The sequence below is a fragment of the Sciurus carolinensis genome, chromosome 13 (genome assembly GCF_902686445.1).
Source record: "Sciurus carolinensis chromosome 13, mSciCar1.2, whole genome shotgun sequence".
Classification (NCBI taxonomy): Eukaryota; Metazoa; Chordata; class Mammalia; order Rodentia; family Sciuridae; genus Sciurus; species Sciurus carolinensis.
The window spans coordinates 68,850,180-68,866,580 of record NC_062225.1 but is presented as its reverse complement, the minus strand read 5'-3'; the positions used below and the strand labels follow the sequence as shown (position 1 = coordinate 68,866,580).

At 32.9% G+C, this 16,401-nt stretch overlaps 1 protein-coding gene across 1 annotated transcript in view; it reads left to right on the top strand.

Annotated features, from left to right (window-relative positions):
- Positions 1–15,804, top strand: part of Yipf4 (Yip1 domain family member 4) — a 26,732-nt gene extending 10,928 nt beyond the window's left edge. The window contains exons 2-6 of the mRNA XM_047522928.1: positions 4,924–5,077; positions 6,642–6,813; positions 8,506–8,583; positions 12,116–12,229; positions 15,409–15,804. Of these exons, the coding sequence (XP_047378884.1) occupies positions 4,924–5,077; positions 6,642–6,813; positions 8,506–8,583; positions 12,116–12,229; positions 15,409–15,546 (656 nt within the window). The 3' untranslated portion in view covers positions 15,547–15,804. The remainder of the gene's footprint in view (positions 1–4,923; positions 5,078–6,641; positions 6,814–8,505; positions 8,584–12,115; positions 12,230–15,408) is intronic.
- The last annotated feature ends 597 nt before the right edge of the window (positions 15,805–16,401 follow it).

Here is a 16,401-nt window from a genome sequence, read left to right as displayed (position 1 = left end):
TTAATTTAAGTGAATTGTGTTCCTGGAATGACTAAATCTTTTTCCTAGTTCTCTAACATTATCATTTACTTGTTAACATGTTAGGCCAACTACCAATTTTTTGGACTTTCCTCTTCCTTTTCCTACCCATACCTACTATGTCTTGGCAATGAGGTGTCAAATTGCTGTTGCTGGCATTTTTACATGTGTACTTGCTATTTGCTTACTTCGTGGAACAGAAAATACTAAAAAAAATTGTAAGCCAAAGGTGCCTTTTTGAGGTTCTAACATTCATGCTATGACAAAGTGCTAAATATACATAATTCTTCAGCACAACGTTTCTTAGCACTGTAATTTATATATCCTTTTTGAAATTAAGATTAAGGGCTAGGAGTGTAGGTAAGTGGTGGAGTACTTGCTTAGTGTGTGTGAAGTCCTGGGGTCAATCCCCAGCACTGGAAAAAAAAGAAAAAAAGATTAAGTGCTTTAAGTATAGGAAAAAATTGTTAAGATCCTTTCCAGCCTCATAATTGTAAAACCTCCAGTGTCACCACTCTGACTTCCTGATCTAAATTTTCCTCTTCTTAAACCAAGAAGAAAAAAAAAAACCTCTTTGTACCTATTAGAATTGGAATTTTAGTTAAATTCCACCTCTTGCAATATAAATTTAGATTAAGACAAACAGAAAGTAATTTTGTGAGAATTTTTTTTAAGTTCAAGATTCTGACAGTATCTACAAGGTTTAGTTTTACACTTAAAGTAAGGAAGGAGAGTGAATTTTAAAATACTTGTGTTTAATCCCTATCAGAGTAAACTTTCTTATTTAAAAACAAACAAACAAACAAAAAAAAAAAACTTTTAGGGCCTGGGGGTATAGTTCAATAGTAGAATGATTGATTGATTGACTAGCATGGCCAAGATCTGAGTTTGATCTCCAGCAGTGCAAAAGAAAAACAACCAACCAAACAAAAAGAAAGCTTTTTAATATTGCATAGTATTTATTCTGGAAAGAATTTTGAATAGAAAAGTAGGGCTCACAAGACAGATGATTTTCTATCTTTCTTAGTTAAGCTAAAACTCAGCTTCACAATGTAAACATTATTATTAATTGCAGTTGTTACAACCCAACCAGGATGTGACTCATAATTGAGCTTCTCATTGAAGCTTAAGCCAAAATTCTAATGATAGTTCTCAAAAGCCAAACTAGAATTTAGAGTTATTGTGTAAATTAAGCTCTTATAATGTATACAAAAAAACCTAGTTTTTTTTTTTTTTTTTAAGTACTTTAGTATTAATTATAGATGATCTGGGACTGGGGAGATAGCTCAGTTCCCCAGCACTGCAAAAAAAAAAAAAAAAAAAAAAAAAAAGTTACAGATGATCTCAAGAGAAGCAAATTCTGTGTTAGAGCATTCTGTTAGAGCTAAAAATGTAAAGGAAAGAGTTCATTGAAATACCAGGGAACTCGGGGCTGGGGAGATAGCTCAGTCAATAGAGTGCTTGCCTTGTAAGCATAAGACCCTGGGTTTGATCACCAGCACCCAAAAAAAAAAAAGAAATAGCAGGGAACTCTTACTAGAACTAAGCATTAATATATGAAACACTTTAGATATTTGATGATATAAGTGAAAGAATACATGAATAAATATGTGAAAAAGCCAAGAACAATTTATTTCCAGTTTTCCTTTAGCAAATAAATTGTTTCTAATGGTTTGTATGTATACATATGTAGTGTGTCTAAAAATAATTTTTATAATTACTTTGTTCTGAGGTACATAATGTATATTAACAATGGAAGAGAATCCAAAATAATATCTTGTAATGAATTTTACACATATCATTTTACATATTTTACATATATCTCTTCCATTTAAATTTTAAAGTTCGAGTACTTCTCAAAGTATTCCAGGAAATAGAAAAAGAGGGTACCCTACCAAATTCATTCTATGAAGCTAATATCACCCTCATACCCAAACCAGGCAAAGACACATCAAGGAAAGAAAATTTTAGACCAATATCCTTGATGAATATAGATGCAAAGATCCTTAAGAAAATATTGGCAAACCGTATCCAAAAGCATATTAAGAAAATCGTGCACCACGACCAAGTGGGGTTCATCCCTGGAATGCAAGGATGGTTTAACATCCGTAAATCAATAAATGTAATCCATCATGTCAATAGACTTAAGGATAAGAATCATATGGTTATTTCAATTGACACAGAAAAAGCATTCGACAAAATACAACACCCCTTCATGCTCAAAACACTAGAAAAAATAGGAATAATAGGAACATACCTGAACATTGTAAAGGCTATACTAAGCCCAAGGCCAACATCATTCTTAATGGAGAAAAACTGAAACCATTCCCTTTAAAAACAGGAACAAGACAGGGATGTCCTCTTTCACCACTTCTATTCAACATTGTCCTTGAAACTCTAGCCAGAGCAATTAGGCAGACTAAAGAAATTAAAGGGATACGAATAGGAAAAGAGGAACTTAAGCTGTCACTATATGCTGATGACATGATTCTATATTTAGAGATCCAAAAATCTCCAGAAAACTTCTAGACCTCATCAATGAATTCAGCAAAATAGCAGGCTATAAAATCAACACGCATAAATCTAAAGCATTTTTATATGCAAGCAACAAAACATCTGAAAGGGAAATGAGGAAAACAACTCCATTTGCAATAGCCTCAAAAGAAAAATAAAATACTTGGGAATCAATCTAACCAAAGAGGTAAAAGATCTCTACAATGAAAACTACAAAACATTGAAGAAAGAAATTGAGGAAGACCTTAGAAAATGGAAAGATCTCCCATGTTGGTGGATAGGCAGAATTAATATTGTCAAAATGGCCATACTACGAAAAGTGCTATACAGATTCAATGCCATTCCAATTAAAATCCCAATGATGTACCTTACAGAAATAGAGTAAGCAATCATGAAATTCATCTGGAAGAATAAGAAACCCAGAATAGCTAAAACAATCCTTAGCAGAAAGAATGGAGCAGGGGGTATCGCAATACCAGATCTTCAACTATACTACAAAGCAATAGTAACAAAAATGGCATGGTATTGGCACCAAAATAGACAGGTAGATCAATGGTACAGAATAGAGGACACGGACACAAACCCAAATAAATACAATTTTCTCATATTAGACAAAGGTTCCAAAAATATGCAATGGAGAAAAGATAGTCTCTTCAACAAATGGTGCTGGGAAAACTGGAAATCCATATGCAACAGAATGAAACTAAACCCCTATCTCTCACCCTGCACAAAAATCAACTCACAATGGATCAAGGACCTCGAAATCAGACCAGAGACCTTGCATCTTATAGAAGAAAAAGTAGGTCCAAATCTTCACCTTGTTGGCTTAGGACCAGACTTCCTTAACAGGACTCCCATAGCACAAGAAATAAAAGCAAGAATCAATAACTGGGATACATTCAAACTAAATAGCTTTCTCTCAGCAAAGGAAACTATCAGCAATGCAATGAGAGAGCCTACAGAGTGGGAGAATATCTTTGCCACTCATACTTCAGATAGAGCACTAATTTCCAGAATATATAAAGAACTCAAAAAACTCTACACCAAGAATACAAATAACCCGGACTGGGGAGATAGCTCAGTCGGTAGAGTGCTTGCCTTGCAAGCCCACAGCCCTGGGTTTGATCCCCAGCACCACAAAAAAAAAGAGAATACAAATAACCCAATCAACAAATGGGCTAAGGATATGAACAGATGCTTCACCGAAGAAGATCTACAAGCAATCAACAAACATATGAAAAAGTGTTCACCAACTTTAGTAATAACAGAAATACAAATCAAAACTACACTAAGATTCCATCTCACCCCAATTAGAATGGCGATTATCAAGAATAAAAGCAATAATAGGTGTTGGAGAGGATGTGGGGAAAAAGGTACACTCATACATTGCTGGTGGGGCTGCAAATTAGTGCAGCCACTCTGGAAAACAGTGTGGAGATTCCTTAGAAAACTTGGAATGGACCCACCATTTGACCCAGCTATCCCACTCCTTGGCCTATACCCAAAGGACTTAAAATCAGCATACTACAGAGATACAGCCACATCAATGTTCATAGCTGCTCAATTCACAATAGCCAGACTGTGGAACCAAACTAGATGTCCTTCAATTGATGAATGGATAAAGAAACTGTGGTATATATATACAATGGAATATTACTCAGCTATAAAGAATAATAAAATTATGGCATTTGCAGGCAAATGGATGAAATTGGAGAATATCATGCTAAGTGAGATAAGCCAATCTCAAAAATCCAAAAGGCGAATGATCTCACTGATAAGCGAATGATGACACATAATGGGGGGTGGGAGGGGCGCAAGAATGGAGGAAGGAGGGACTGTATAGAGGGAAAAGAGGGGTGGGAGGGGTGGGGGTGAAGGAAAAAATAACAATGAATCAAACATCAATACCCTATGTAAATGTATGATTACGAAAATAGTATGCTGTTACTCCATGTACAAACAGAAACAACATGTATCCCATTTGTTTGTAATAAAAAAAGACTAAAAAATAAGTAAATTTTAAAGTTTATTGTTCTAAGTCTAGAATCCAGCTAATCAGCTATGAAACTTTTGTATCTTTTTACCTTTCATCTTTCATTTTCTTATAAAATAAAGAAATGGTAAGGAGTTGGGGATTTAGCTCAGTGGCAGAGCACTTGCCTAGCATGGGCAAGGCCCTGAGTTCGGTCCTTGGTCCTAGAAAAAAAATTTTTTTAAAGCAAGTAAGAAAATGATAAGATGTTTATCAACTATAAAATTTTGAGATTGTATACAATAGCAAATATCTGTGATTAGATTGTCAAGTGATAATTATTTTGATTAAGGATATACTCACCTTGGTTAAGATTCACATATTTTTCTTGGTTTATAATTTTCCTCTTTTCTCCTAAGACCTCAGTGGTTCCATAGCATCCCCAGATGTCAAATTAAACCTTGGTGGAGATTTTATCAAAGAATCCACAGCTACTACATTTCTGAGACAAAGAGGGTATGGCTGGCTTTTGGAAGTTGAAGATGATGATCCTGAAGATAACAAGCCACTCTTGTATGTAAAAACAATATGCATTTTTGTATGTTTAAAGAGCTAGAGTCTGTGGAATGTTTATATTTTTTCATGTTATTCAAAGATAATGTGAAAAATCTAACCCTTTTGGTCAAAAACAATAGCAGTTTTCAATTTTGCTAGAAATTTAAAAAACAAACAATAATTAATCTATTGAGTATAAAAATTAAAAGAATAGTAATCCTGCATCACATGCATACACACATGCATATACACATACATGCATACTCTACACTGCTTACCTGGGTCTATTAGCTAACTCAAGTAATTGTGCTGTCTTAAAAAATAGATTTCTTGGGCTGGGGTTGTGGCTTGCTTAGCATCTGTAAGGCACTGGGTTTGATCCTCAGCACCACATAAAAATAAATAAATGAAATAAAGGTATTTAAAAAAACAGGAATTTGAAAAATTCGTAGAAAAATAGGGTTGTTGGGCTAGGGTTATGGCTCACTAGTACAGCACTTACATGGCACAGGTGAGGCAATGGGTTTCCATTCTTAGCACTACATTAAAAATAAATAAATAGATAAAGTTATTTTTTTTAAAAAGGCTCTTGGGTGCTTACTGTTGAAATTCAGGTTTAAAACAAATTAAATTTCCAAAAAACAAAATCCAAAATCTCTCATATAGAAATTCTAAAGTTGCCACTGGGTGAACTGTAGAAACTTTACCTTTAACTTCATAGTACTTGAAATTTTGTGATTATTGTCTAGGGAAAAAAGTGAAGAAAGTAATAATTTGGAAAGAAGATCTTATACCTTCATAAAATTGACGCATTACCAAATTTTTCTTTGTTATCAATTATTGACAGATTAAGAACTAAACATCATATTTTTCTTAATACATTACATGTGATCAAATCTAAGATGCTATGGAGTATAAAATGAAGTTACTTTTCACATTAATGAAAAGTACAGTGCTCAAGACAGTACAAAACTGGGAAATCAAAGGAGTGTTTCTGGACTGAGGATATCGATTACCAGTGAAGCAGTTGCCTAGCATATGTGAGGTCCTTGGTTCAATCCCCAATACCACCCAAAAAAAGTCTCTTTAGTGTAAAGGTGAATGAAAAATAACCTGTCACACAGAAAGTGACACCAAAGAAATATGCTTCAGTTTGACAGTGAGTAGAATGTTGGAAGACAAAGTTTCCGCTGATCACATAAACTTCACACTGCTTCTCCTGTAGGTTTATAGTCTGAAATATCAGTATAGTCCCAAAAAATCTTAAGCAGAAAAATTTACTTAAAAGTTGTCTTAAACTGTCCTCTAGGAGACTGGCTAAAGGAAGACAGATATTGGAAGCACTTGGTTTCATTCCAAGCTAACAACAGTTACAAGACACCAGCAATTGTGATATATATCCCAGCTGTAGAAATGATGAAATGTTGAAACATCTCTAAAATTAGTTGGGATGTTTCATGTCAGAATATGTGTTGTTGACCTTTGGGTATCATACTGTCATATTTAAACTTTTCTTATATTCTTTTGCAACTTAGTATTCAAAACTGTGTGTCTTTTGAGAATTTTTATTTTAAAATTATAGGGAAGAATTGGATATCGATCTAAAGGATATTTACTACAAAATCCGATGTGTTTTGATGCCAATGCCATCACTTGGTTTTAATAGACAAGTGGTGAGAGACAATCCTGACTTTTGGGGTCCTCTGGCTGTTGTTCTTTTCTTTTCCATGATATCATTGTATGGACAGTTTAGGGTAAGTATATCTTTTTTTGTAATAAATTCAAAAATTAAATATATTCAAATATTAACTGTGAATAATACATTATATTTGAGTAATGCTTTATTTGCCTAGTGTTTCTCACTTTTGCATTCCTAAAATTGTTCTATAATTAAACAAGTGTATCTAAGATTAATGCTTTCTAAGCATTCACACAGAAAGTATTAATATTTGTGTGACTCATGGGAATAAATGTATGACCAGAAGTGGACAGAAAGACTGCCCATACCTCTTCTGATTTCCCTATGGGATAAAAAGTTTGAAATGAAATACATAATCATTTTCCTACCTTTTATTCATTTTTCTGTTTTTTAAGTGAATTAAATGATTGCAAGCATTCCATCAGTAGGTTTTTTTTTTAAATTACTACTGATATTTTAATCACTTTGTCCTCAGGGTCTTTATATTTTGAATACAATATACATACATTAGTCTCATCCTCTTTTAAGGCTTTAGAGAAGTAAAAAGTAACTCTACTATAGTGAATTGGCATTGAATTGATTTCTTGCTGCTATAGCAAATTGCCACAAGCTTAGTTGCTTTAAACAATATGAATGTGTTATTTTATAACCTGGAGGTCAGAAGTCCACAATATGTCTTAAAGGGCATTGATGGATTTTTTTTTTTTTTTTTTTTTTTTTTTTTTTGCCATACTGGGGATCTAACTCAGGGCCTTGTGCTTGCGAGGCAAGCACTCTACCAGCTGAGCTATCTCCCCAACCCAGCATTGATGGATCTTAATGCAGTAATTATTGCTGCAGCATTTTCTGAATAGTGATTTCTCTATTTTCTTCATTCCTACCACATTTATTTGTGGGTATTCTCTACTTTTCCTTTACTCAGTTATTCAGTTATTTATGTCAGTATGAACTCATGGATTTTTTTTTCTCTAGTATATAATCCAGTATTATTTATTTTATTGCTTAAATTGTTTGAATGTTGTTAACCTTTGGAAACTCCTTCATGTTGCCTTCTGTGTTCATACTTTTTGAGCACTTCTTTCCTCTGATGCCACAAAGTGTTCCAGGCTAATATAATATTTTCTCTGTTCCAGACTTAGAAGCACGATTTCTGTAAGGAGTCTTAGTTCCTTTAATTAGAGAATATTTAGAAATCAAGTAATCAGTGTGTTTATGTTACTACTAGGGTGTTACTTCCATACCTCCCAGAAGACAGAGTTTTAAATGTATACATGTGTCATTAAATTAAATCTGAGGAGTTATAATTGTCTACTATTTGGATAAATGTGTAATTAATAGAAGTATTAAAGATTTCTAGAGAAGACTGGCGACTTGTTTTAGGAATGAATTTTCCTTGCAGAATGCTGTAAACCATGACATTAGTAGTGAACACTTCGTTTTTTTTTTATATATATATATATATATATTTATATATAGTTGTATTTTATCATATATCTGGAAATACTGAAATTTCCTTAGGTAATTGATAATTTCTAAATTTTCAGTTTGGTTGTATAATTGTATTCACATTATATCCTTTCTAAGTTCTGGAAAGATACCTGAAAACTCTACACAGCCCTCTATGACCTAAAATTGGGTATGCCAAACTGTCTTTAATATGGTAGGGAACTGAATTCCTGAAAAGTTAGCAGTTTATTAATTACATTATAATAAGATATTAATTACATGAATTCTTTTCCCCCTTAAGGTGGTTTCATGGATTATAACCATTTGGATATTTGGTTCACTGACAATTTTCTTGCTGGCCAGAGTTCTTGGTGGTGAAGTAAGTTGTTAATTTTGAAAGTACCCTTTATTTTTTATGGTAAGCTTTATTTTTGATGCTACAGATACCATTATACCCATTATTACTTTTAAGTTATATTAGCTCCTTTAAGATGGTCAATATCTAAATGTCTTCCTTTTTCTACTACTTGGATGAGTATGTAATAAATGTAAGGATACTCAGTAAATATTACAAGGAATGAAGAGGAATGGGAAGATGCCATATCACTGATCAAATCATATTTAGCTTTTTGGGGAAGAATATAATTTATTCTCTGTTACAGCAGTTCTCAAGTTTGTTCTTAAGTTAGTTCTCAAATTGTCACAGAGATTTCTTTATGTGGGTTATATTTATCAATATTTGCCATGTTAGAAATTAAAATAATTTAAAATATTTGTTTATTTAAAGCTAACAATAATCCAACTATAAACAGTACATTTTAAAGAAAATTAACTATATCTTTTTCCTAAACAAAAAAGTAGAAAGAGTAGCATTGCTTTAGATTTTTGCAAGTAGCTTTAATGTTTGGCTTAATGGAAGCTGAATTTTAAGATCCACTTTCTACATTCAATCTGTAAAGTTAAATTTTGTTTTGATTAAAGTATGTACAGAAAATGAGGATTCATTTAGATAAATAATTGGTAAAAGGAGTATTTTAATAGCTTTTTCAGATAATTGTGAGTATTCTCTGATACTACACCAGAACTTACTTTTTTTCTTTAAAGTTGCAGTAAGGAATCTCAAAATTTATCTGTGAACTTTTTATACTATTTCATTAACATTTACTTTGAATGAATCTTTTTTTCCTATGCATGATTTTGGACATAGAGAAAACATTAGTTCACTGAGTTTTGCAGATATTTTAAATATTGACCCTTTTTATTTTTATTTTTTAACTGGAGATTGAACTCAATTGTACTTTGCCACTGAGCTACATCCTAGATTTTTAAAATTTTTTATTTTGAGACAGGGTCTTGCTAAGTTAATCAGGCTAATTTTGACCTTGCTATCCTTCTGTCTCTGCTTCTCAAGTACCTGGGATTGTAGGTGTCCAGCCAAGGATTTTAAAATTCAAATTTTTTCTGGAAAGCTAGAATTTTATCATTTGCAAAAATTTACTGTTAGTTGTTTTTATTAATGCAGCAGATACACTTTATTCATTTTCAAGAGCATGCTTGCTGTACCCCAGTCTGAATAACCCTAGTTTATCTATCAGTTGTTATTTTAAGTAAAAATGATGTTCCATGGAAAAAGCATCTAATTCAGCTTTTCACTTAAACAGCACAGATGTTCTTCCTTGGGTTAACCATTGAGTTAGTTAGCATACAAGAGAATATTAAAAAGACATATTCATAGGTTGATATTTAATAAAATTAATCCTTTTTACTATATTCTTTATCTCCCTTTGGTACAGGAGATAGAACCCAGGGTTGCACTGCCACTGAGCTACATCCCCCACCCTTTTTATATATTTATTTTTGATGGTGACAGGGATTGAACCCAGGGTCTTGTGCATGTGAGGGAAGCACTTTACCAACTGAGCTATATCAGCCCCCTTTTTATTTTTTATTTTGAGACAGTGTCTCGTTAAGTTGCTAAGACTGGCCTTGAACTTGATCCTCCTGCTTCAGCCTCCATATTGGCTGGGATTACAGACATATATCACCTCATCTGTCTCATTTTTACTACATTAATAAGGGAACCTTTTTTTTTTTCCTTCTTCTGTGAGTACATGGTAGTAAAGACCATAGTAACTATTAATACAGTTTGTACCATCTTGATTTATGGTAAGTCAAGAGTCAGTTTATCCACTATTGTTGAGTCCTGTACCAATATTAATCCAATGAAAAGGACAAATAATGTTTTATTACTATTATTTTTAAGCAGTTTGATCTTAACAGTCTTCTGAAAGAGGTCCAGAGGCCATTTTGAGAACCTTTAAGTTGTTTATTCTGTGGAGTCAATAAAACAGGAGATGCCAGAATTATAATATGACTCATCAGACTAACTCTATGAATATCAATTGTTACATGCAGGAACCTTAAGCCCTCTTCTTATATTTGGTTGAAAAATCCTACAGGTTTGTTATTTCGCTCTAGTTGCTTTGCTTTCCAACTTCCAAAATTATGTTGGTATTATCTTGTATTCTCTTCTCTTGTTTATTCCTCTTATACAAAAAGACTTAGGCTAGAATATAGCTCAGTTGTAGAGTGCCTGCCTTGCATGCACGAGGCCCTGGGTTTGATCCCTGGCACCTCAAAAAAAAAGGGAAGCCTCTTTTTTCCCCTTCCCATTTAATGGAGTTTCAGGAGGGAATAATATTAGATGTATAATAAATTTATAGCAACACGAAACTTTTTCGCTCTACATATAGAAATCCTAATTCTAATAACACTTAAAATTACATATATGTATTTGACATTTTTTGGTTGTAGATGAACACAATACCTTTATCTTATTTATTTTTATGTGGTGCTAAGGCTCAAACCCAGTGCCTCACATGTATCAGGCAAGCACTCTACCACTGAGTCACAACCCCAGCCCCTAAAATTATATTTTTACTTATTTTTTCTTTATTTTATATATAATATATAATCATTATTATATGTGTGTGTGTGTATATATACTTGAGATATATACAGCTATAATAGATGTATATATCTATAATATAGATAGATAGATAGATAGATAGCCTGAACAGACCTAGTCTATGTTGATGAAAATAGATCTCACTAAAATTGTTTGTGTGATTTAGGAATTAAGAAACCTAGATCTTAACGTAACTCTGTTACCTGCCATCTTTGCTTCCCTGAACAAAGCACTTAGTCTTGTCAAGAATTAGTTTCCTTTCAATCCCCAGCACCAACAACAACAACAAAAAAAAGAATTAGTTTCTTAGCTAGGCGTTGTGGCGTATGCCTGTAATCCTAGTGGCTCTGGAGGCTGAGGCAAGGGGATTGGGAGTTCAAAACCAGCCTCAGCAACTTAGCGAGACCCTAAGCAACTTAGTGAGACCCTAAGCAACTTAGTGAGTCCCTGTCTCTAAACAAAATACAAAAAGGGCTGGGGATGTTGCTCGGTGGTTAAATACCCCGGTGTTCAATCCCTAGTACCACAAAAAAAAAAAAAAAAAAAAAAGAATCAGTTTCTTCATAATGGATTTTTCATCTAACTAGGATATTTGTGGTCCCTTCAATCCTCCACAATTTAGAGGAAGTAGAGACAAAGTAAAATGTAGAGATATAAGAAAGGTGATTAGATGTATAATCCTGAAACTCAAGAGAGAGGTAAGGACTATAAATGTAGATTTAAGTTTCATCAGCAAATTAATGTTAATTTTAATCAAGGTGGTTGGTGATAGGGCCTAGGAACATTGCAGAGTACAAGATAATTTGAAATATAATAGATATGATACTTTGATTTCTTCTTAATTTCCACGCTTACATAAGTACAACAATGAATATTTGGTGATTAATAGTGATTGAGTATCTTGATTTCTATGATATTCATTTAAATTTTTGAAAATTCACAGGTTGCATATGGCCAAGTTCTTGGAGTTATAGGATATTCATTACTTCCTCTCATTGTAATAGCTCCAATACTTTTGGTGGTTGGATCATTTGAAGTGGTATCTACACTTATAAAAGTAAGTTATGTGGTATGAATTATATGAAGTACTTTACTGTTTTCTAGTAAAGCAAACGTTCCTAGTCCTCTAAGAATATTATAATCTAAAACTGTTTTATCAGTTTGTATAAATATGTCAAGATAGACTCTATTGTTATGTATAACTAAAAAGAACAGATTTTTAAAAATTAAAAAAATTTCAGTAGTATTTTGGAAAAGAGAACTTCCTTTAATAATCATTGGGTATTAAAAAGAATGTGGATTTTGGAACCAGTCAGTTCTGAATTCAAATCCTGTTTCTATATGTTTTTTACATTCTAGTCTTCTGAAGGTATCTTAACTTTTTTTATACTCAGTTTGTTCTTAACAATGGGAATCTTTTTGTTTGTTCTGGTGGTGGTGGTACTAGGGATTGGGCCCAGGGGCACTCTACCACTGAACCACATCCCCAACCCTTTTTATTTTGAGGCAGGATCTCTCTTAATTGCTGAGTAAGGCTGGCCTTGCAATCTTCCTGCCTCAGCCTCCTGAGTCACTGGGATTATTGGCCTGGGTCACTGCACCTGGCAACGCTGGAAGTCTTTTTTGTGTGTGAGTCTGGAGGGTACTGGGTGTTGAACTCAGGGGCACTTGACCACTGAGCCACATACCCAGCCCTATTTTGTATTTTATTTTAGAGACAGAGTCTCACTGTGTTGATTAGCACCTCACTGTTGCTGAGGCCAGCTTTGAACTCGAGATCCTCCTGAACTGCTAGGATTACAGGCATGCACCACTGTGTCCAGCTAACACTAGAAGTCTTAACTAGTTTTTTAGGATTTGTTATGAAGATTTTAAAGTACATATAATGCCTACTGTAGTGCTTGGTACACAGTAGGCACTCAAAGGATAACTTATTACAAATATACATAAGATTATTTTGAGATCATCTTTTTATGTTTGAACTGTTTGAATACTTCAAGAAAAGGGGCTGGGGCTGTAGCTCAGTAGTAGAGCACTTGCCTAGCATGTGTGAGACAATGGATTCAATTCTCAGCCCCACATATAAACAAAGAAATAAATAAATTAAAAATAAAGGTTCATCGACAACTAAAAAATACTTTTAAAAAACCAAAAAACAAGAAAAGCTTCTTTTCCTCTACATTCTAACCTTAAAATCTTTCTCATTTAATTGGTATTGTTAGAACTTAGTGTAAAAGTCTTAGGATGCAGCAGTAAGCCTCATGCTGGCATTCAATTATTCTAACTTTATGAACATACCACTTTACTGTCATTTAGGGTCATTTTATGCTGTATTTTATTTTACTTGGTTAAGCATGTTTGAATATTTCTGAAATTACTTAAAATTGCTAAAAGTGTTGTCACTTTTAGTCAGTGTATCTCAAATGGAAGTTAGTCCTTAGTATTTTTTTTTAGTTGTTGATGAACCTTTATTTATTTTTATGTGGTGCTGAGAATCAAACCCAGTGCCTCACACATAATAGGCAAGCGTTCTACCACTGAGCTACAACCCCAGTCCCCTTAATATTTTTTATGCAACATATGAATGTATCATAAAATAGAAATATCTTTTGAAAATATCATTTAAAATTTAGGATAAAATTGGTTTCTAAAAAAAAAAAAATTTGTTGTTGGTACTGGGGATTGATCCTTAGCCCTTTTTATTTTTTGTTATGAGACATGGCCTCACTAAGTTGCTTAGGGCCTTGCTAAGTTACTGAGCCTGGCTTTGAACTTAGGATCCTCCTGCCTCAGCCTCTGGAGTTGCTGAAATTCAGATGTGCACCACCATTTCTGACTCTTAAAATTGTTTTTAAACTTCAGATTTTTCTTTTCTAATTTTTTTTTCTAACCATTTAATCTTCTGTGGGTAGTGGGCTATTATACATATTTCTAATTTCAGTCAGTTAATTCTAGGATTACAATAGTTTAATCTACAACCACTAATTTTAACTTTTAAAATTTCTGTAATACGTAATCTAATCATTTATAACAAAAAATCATCTGTAAATACAATTTGATCATAATTTTGCTTAATGTATTTCTTTATACCTTTATTTTTTATTTATACAGAATGCATTTTGTTTCATTGCACTATTGGGGTACAACTTTTCATTTCTATGGTTTGTTCATGCTGTAGATTCACACCATTTGTGTATTCACATATACATAAGGGTATTCTTTATACCTTTCTATATGTTTCAGTTATTTCGTGGGTCTTTTTTTCTTTTTTTAACATTTAAAAAACATGGAAGAAACTTGGACTGTCCCAAGTATGTTTTCAATCATCTTCCAGTATCATCATCATCATCATCATCATCATCATCATTATTATTATTAAGAATAAGTGTGTTCTAGTTCTCAACTGAAGTCAATTTTGCTCCCCAGGATTGTTTGGCAATATCTGGAGGCAGTTTTGAGTATCATAGATAGGAGGAGGAGGAGGAGGTTACTAGCATGGTGAGTAAAGGGCATATGGTAGGCAGAGGGCAGGACACCCCCCACAACAAAGAATTATTGGCCTAAAGTGTTAATATTGCAAAGTTGGGAAACTCTGCTCAATGCAGTTTCTATTATAGAATCCTTGATTTTTTTCTCTTCATTTTATGTTATAAAATGTCTGAAGTGACTAAGCCAGGCAAAGTAGACATGCCTGTAATCCCAGCTACTTGGGAGGCAGAGGCAGCAGGGTCACAAGTTTGATGCCAGCCTGGACAATTTAGCAAGGCCCTGTCTCAAAAGAAAACGAAAAGGGCTTGTGGATATATTTTACTCAATCTTTTCTCTCACTTATTTAGAAGAAGAAAAAAAAAACAAAACAAAACCAATTTTCTATCTCTTAGGGGTTAATTTAGTTTCAAGAATTTGGCCCAATAATAAATTTTTCAAAAGTTGCTTTATCAGGGTTGGGGACTGGCTCAGTGGTAGGTCATTTGCAATAGGCACCCCAAGTGATTATTATGATAGACAGGTCTAATGTTTTTAAAAGACCATATTTATAGTTAAGGAACCAAGCAAGGATGAACATTTTTAATGTTTTTAACATTTTTAGTAAGTTTTCTTATTTACCACAATTGGTGGTTGGTTTTAAAAAATATTATAAACATTATTTTTACTCCATGATAACCAAAAAAGTAATTGATTCGCTAATATGCTGCCTTTTGTCTTTCTTTTTCTTTTCTTTTTTTTTTTTTAAAGCTGTTTGGTGTGTTTTGGGCTGCCTACAGTGCTGCTTCATTGTTAGTGGGTGAAGAATTCAAGACCAAAAAGCCTCTCCTGATTTATCCAATCTTTTTATTATACATTTATTTTTTGTCTTTATATACTGGAGTGTGATCCAAGTGTTTCATGAGTAGAAAAAGACAATGTTGCATTTGTATGTAGGCTGGGACTTCTTGCTGAAGGGATTGGAGAAAACGTTGCTGGTAAAATTTCACATGTTGAGATGAAAAGGCAGGTTTAAGGTCTTTTTACAACAATATTTTTTGTATTTAATTAAGCAATTACAGTTATCTGGGATTTTTTGGTCAGAATTCTAAACTGTTTGATTCTTCATATTCCAGTGAATAAAATATAAAAGCATTGTGTTTTTAAGATTGTGTTAATATTCACCTAAAAACTTGTGCCAAAAGCACCTGAATCGGTAATTATATTTCACTTGAGGATAAATTTGACAGCATCCTGATATTCTAAAAGTGCAATGTTTTTTTTTTTTAAAAGAGTTTTCTCCTGCATCACAGATCCTGTAGATATATATTTATATTTATACATATATATTTATGAAATAATTCTTATTATTCACAAAATATATTTCTGAATAGCCTAAAAATTAAAATATGATGCTTAAACTTTCTTTAATTGGCCATTAATCTTTTTTATTTAAAATTTAAAATTTGTTTTTTAAATTGTATGTAATTTTTAAAATAATAGCTGCTAATATAGACTTGGTTTGTGTAGGTATGCTTTTAAAAACCATTTTGAATGTCTAAACATCTGATTTAAAGTTTCTGTTTATCTTTCTGACCAAAGGAGCAAGAGCATATGGCATTCATTAAAATTATTAATATATAGAAAAACAATGATATTTATAGCATCAGTAAATATTTTTAAGTGATACTCCTAAATCAGAAAAGTATGGGAAAAAGATATAAAATCTTGTGGTCCTGAGCAGTGTTATACGAAGTAGAAAAA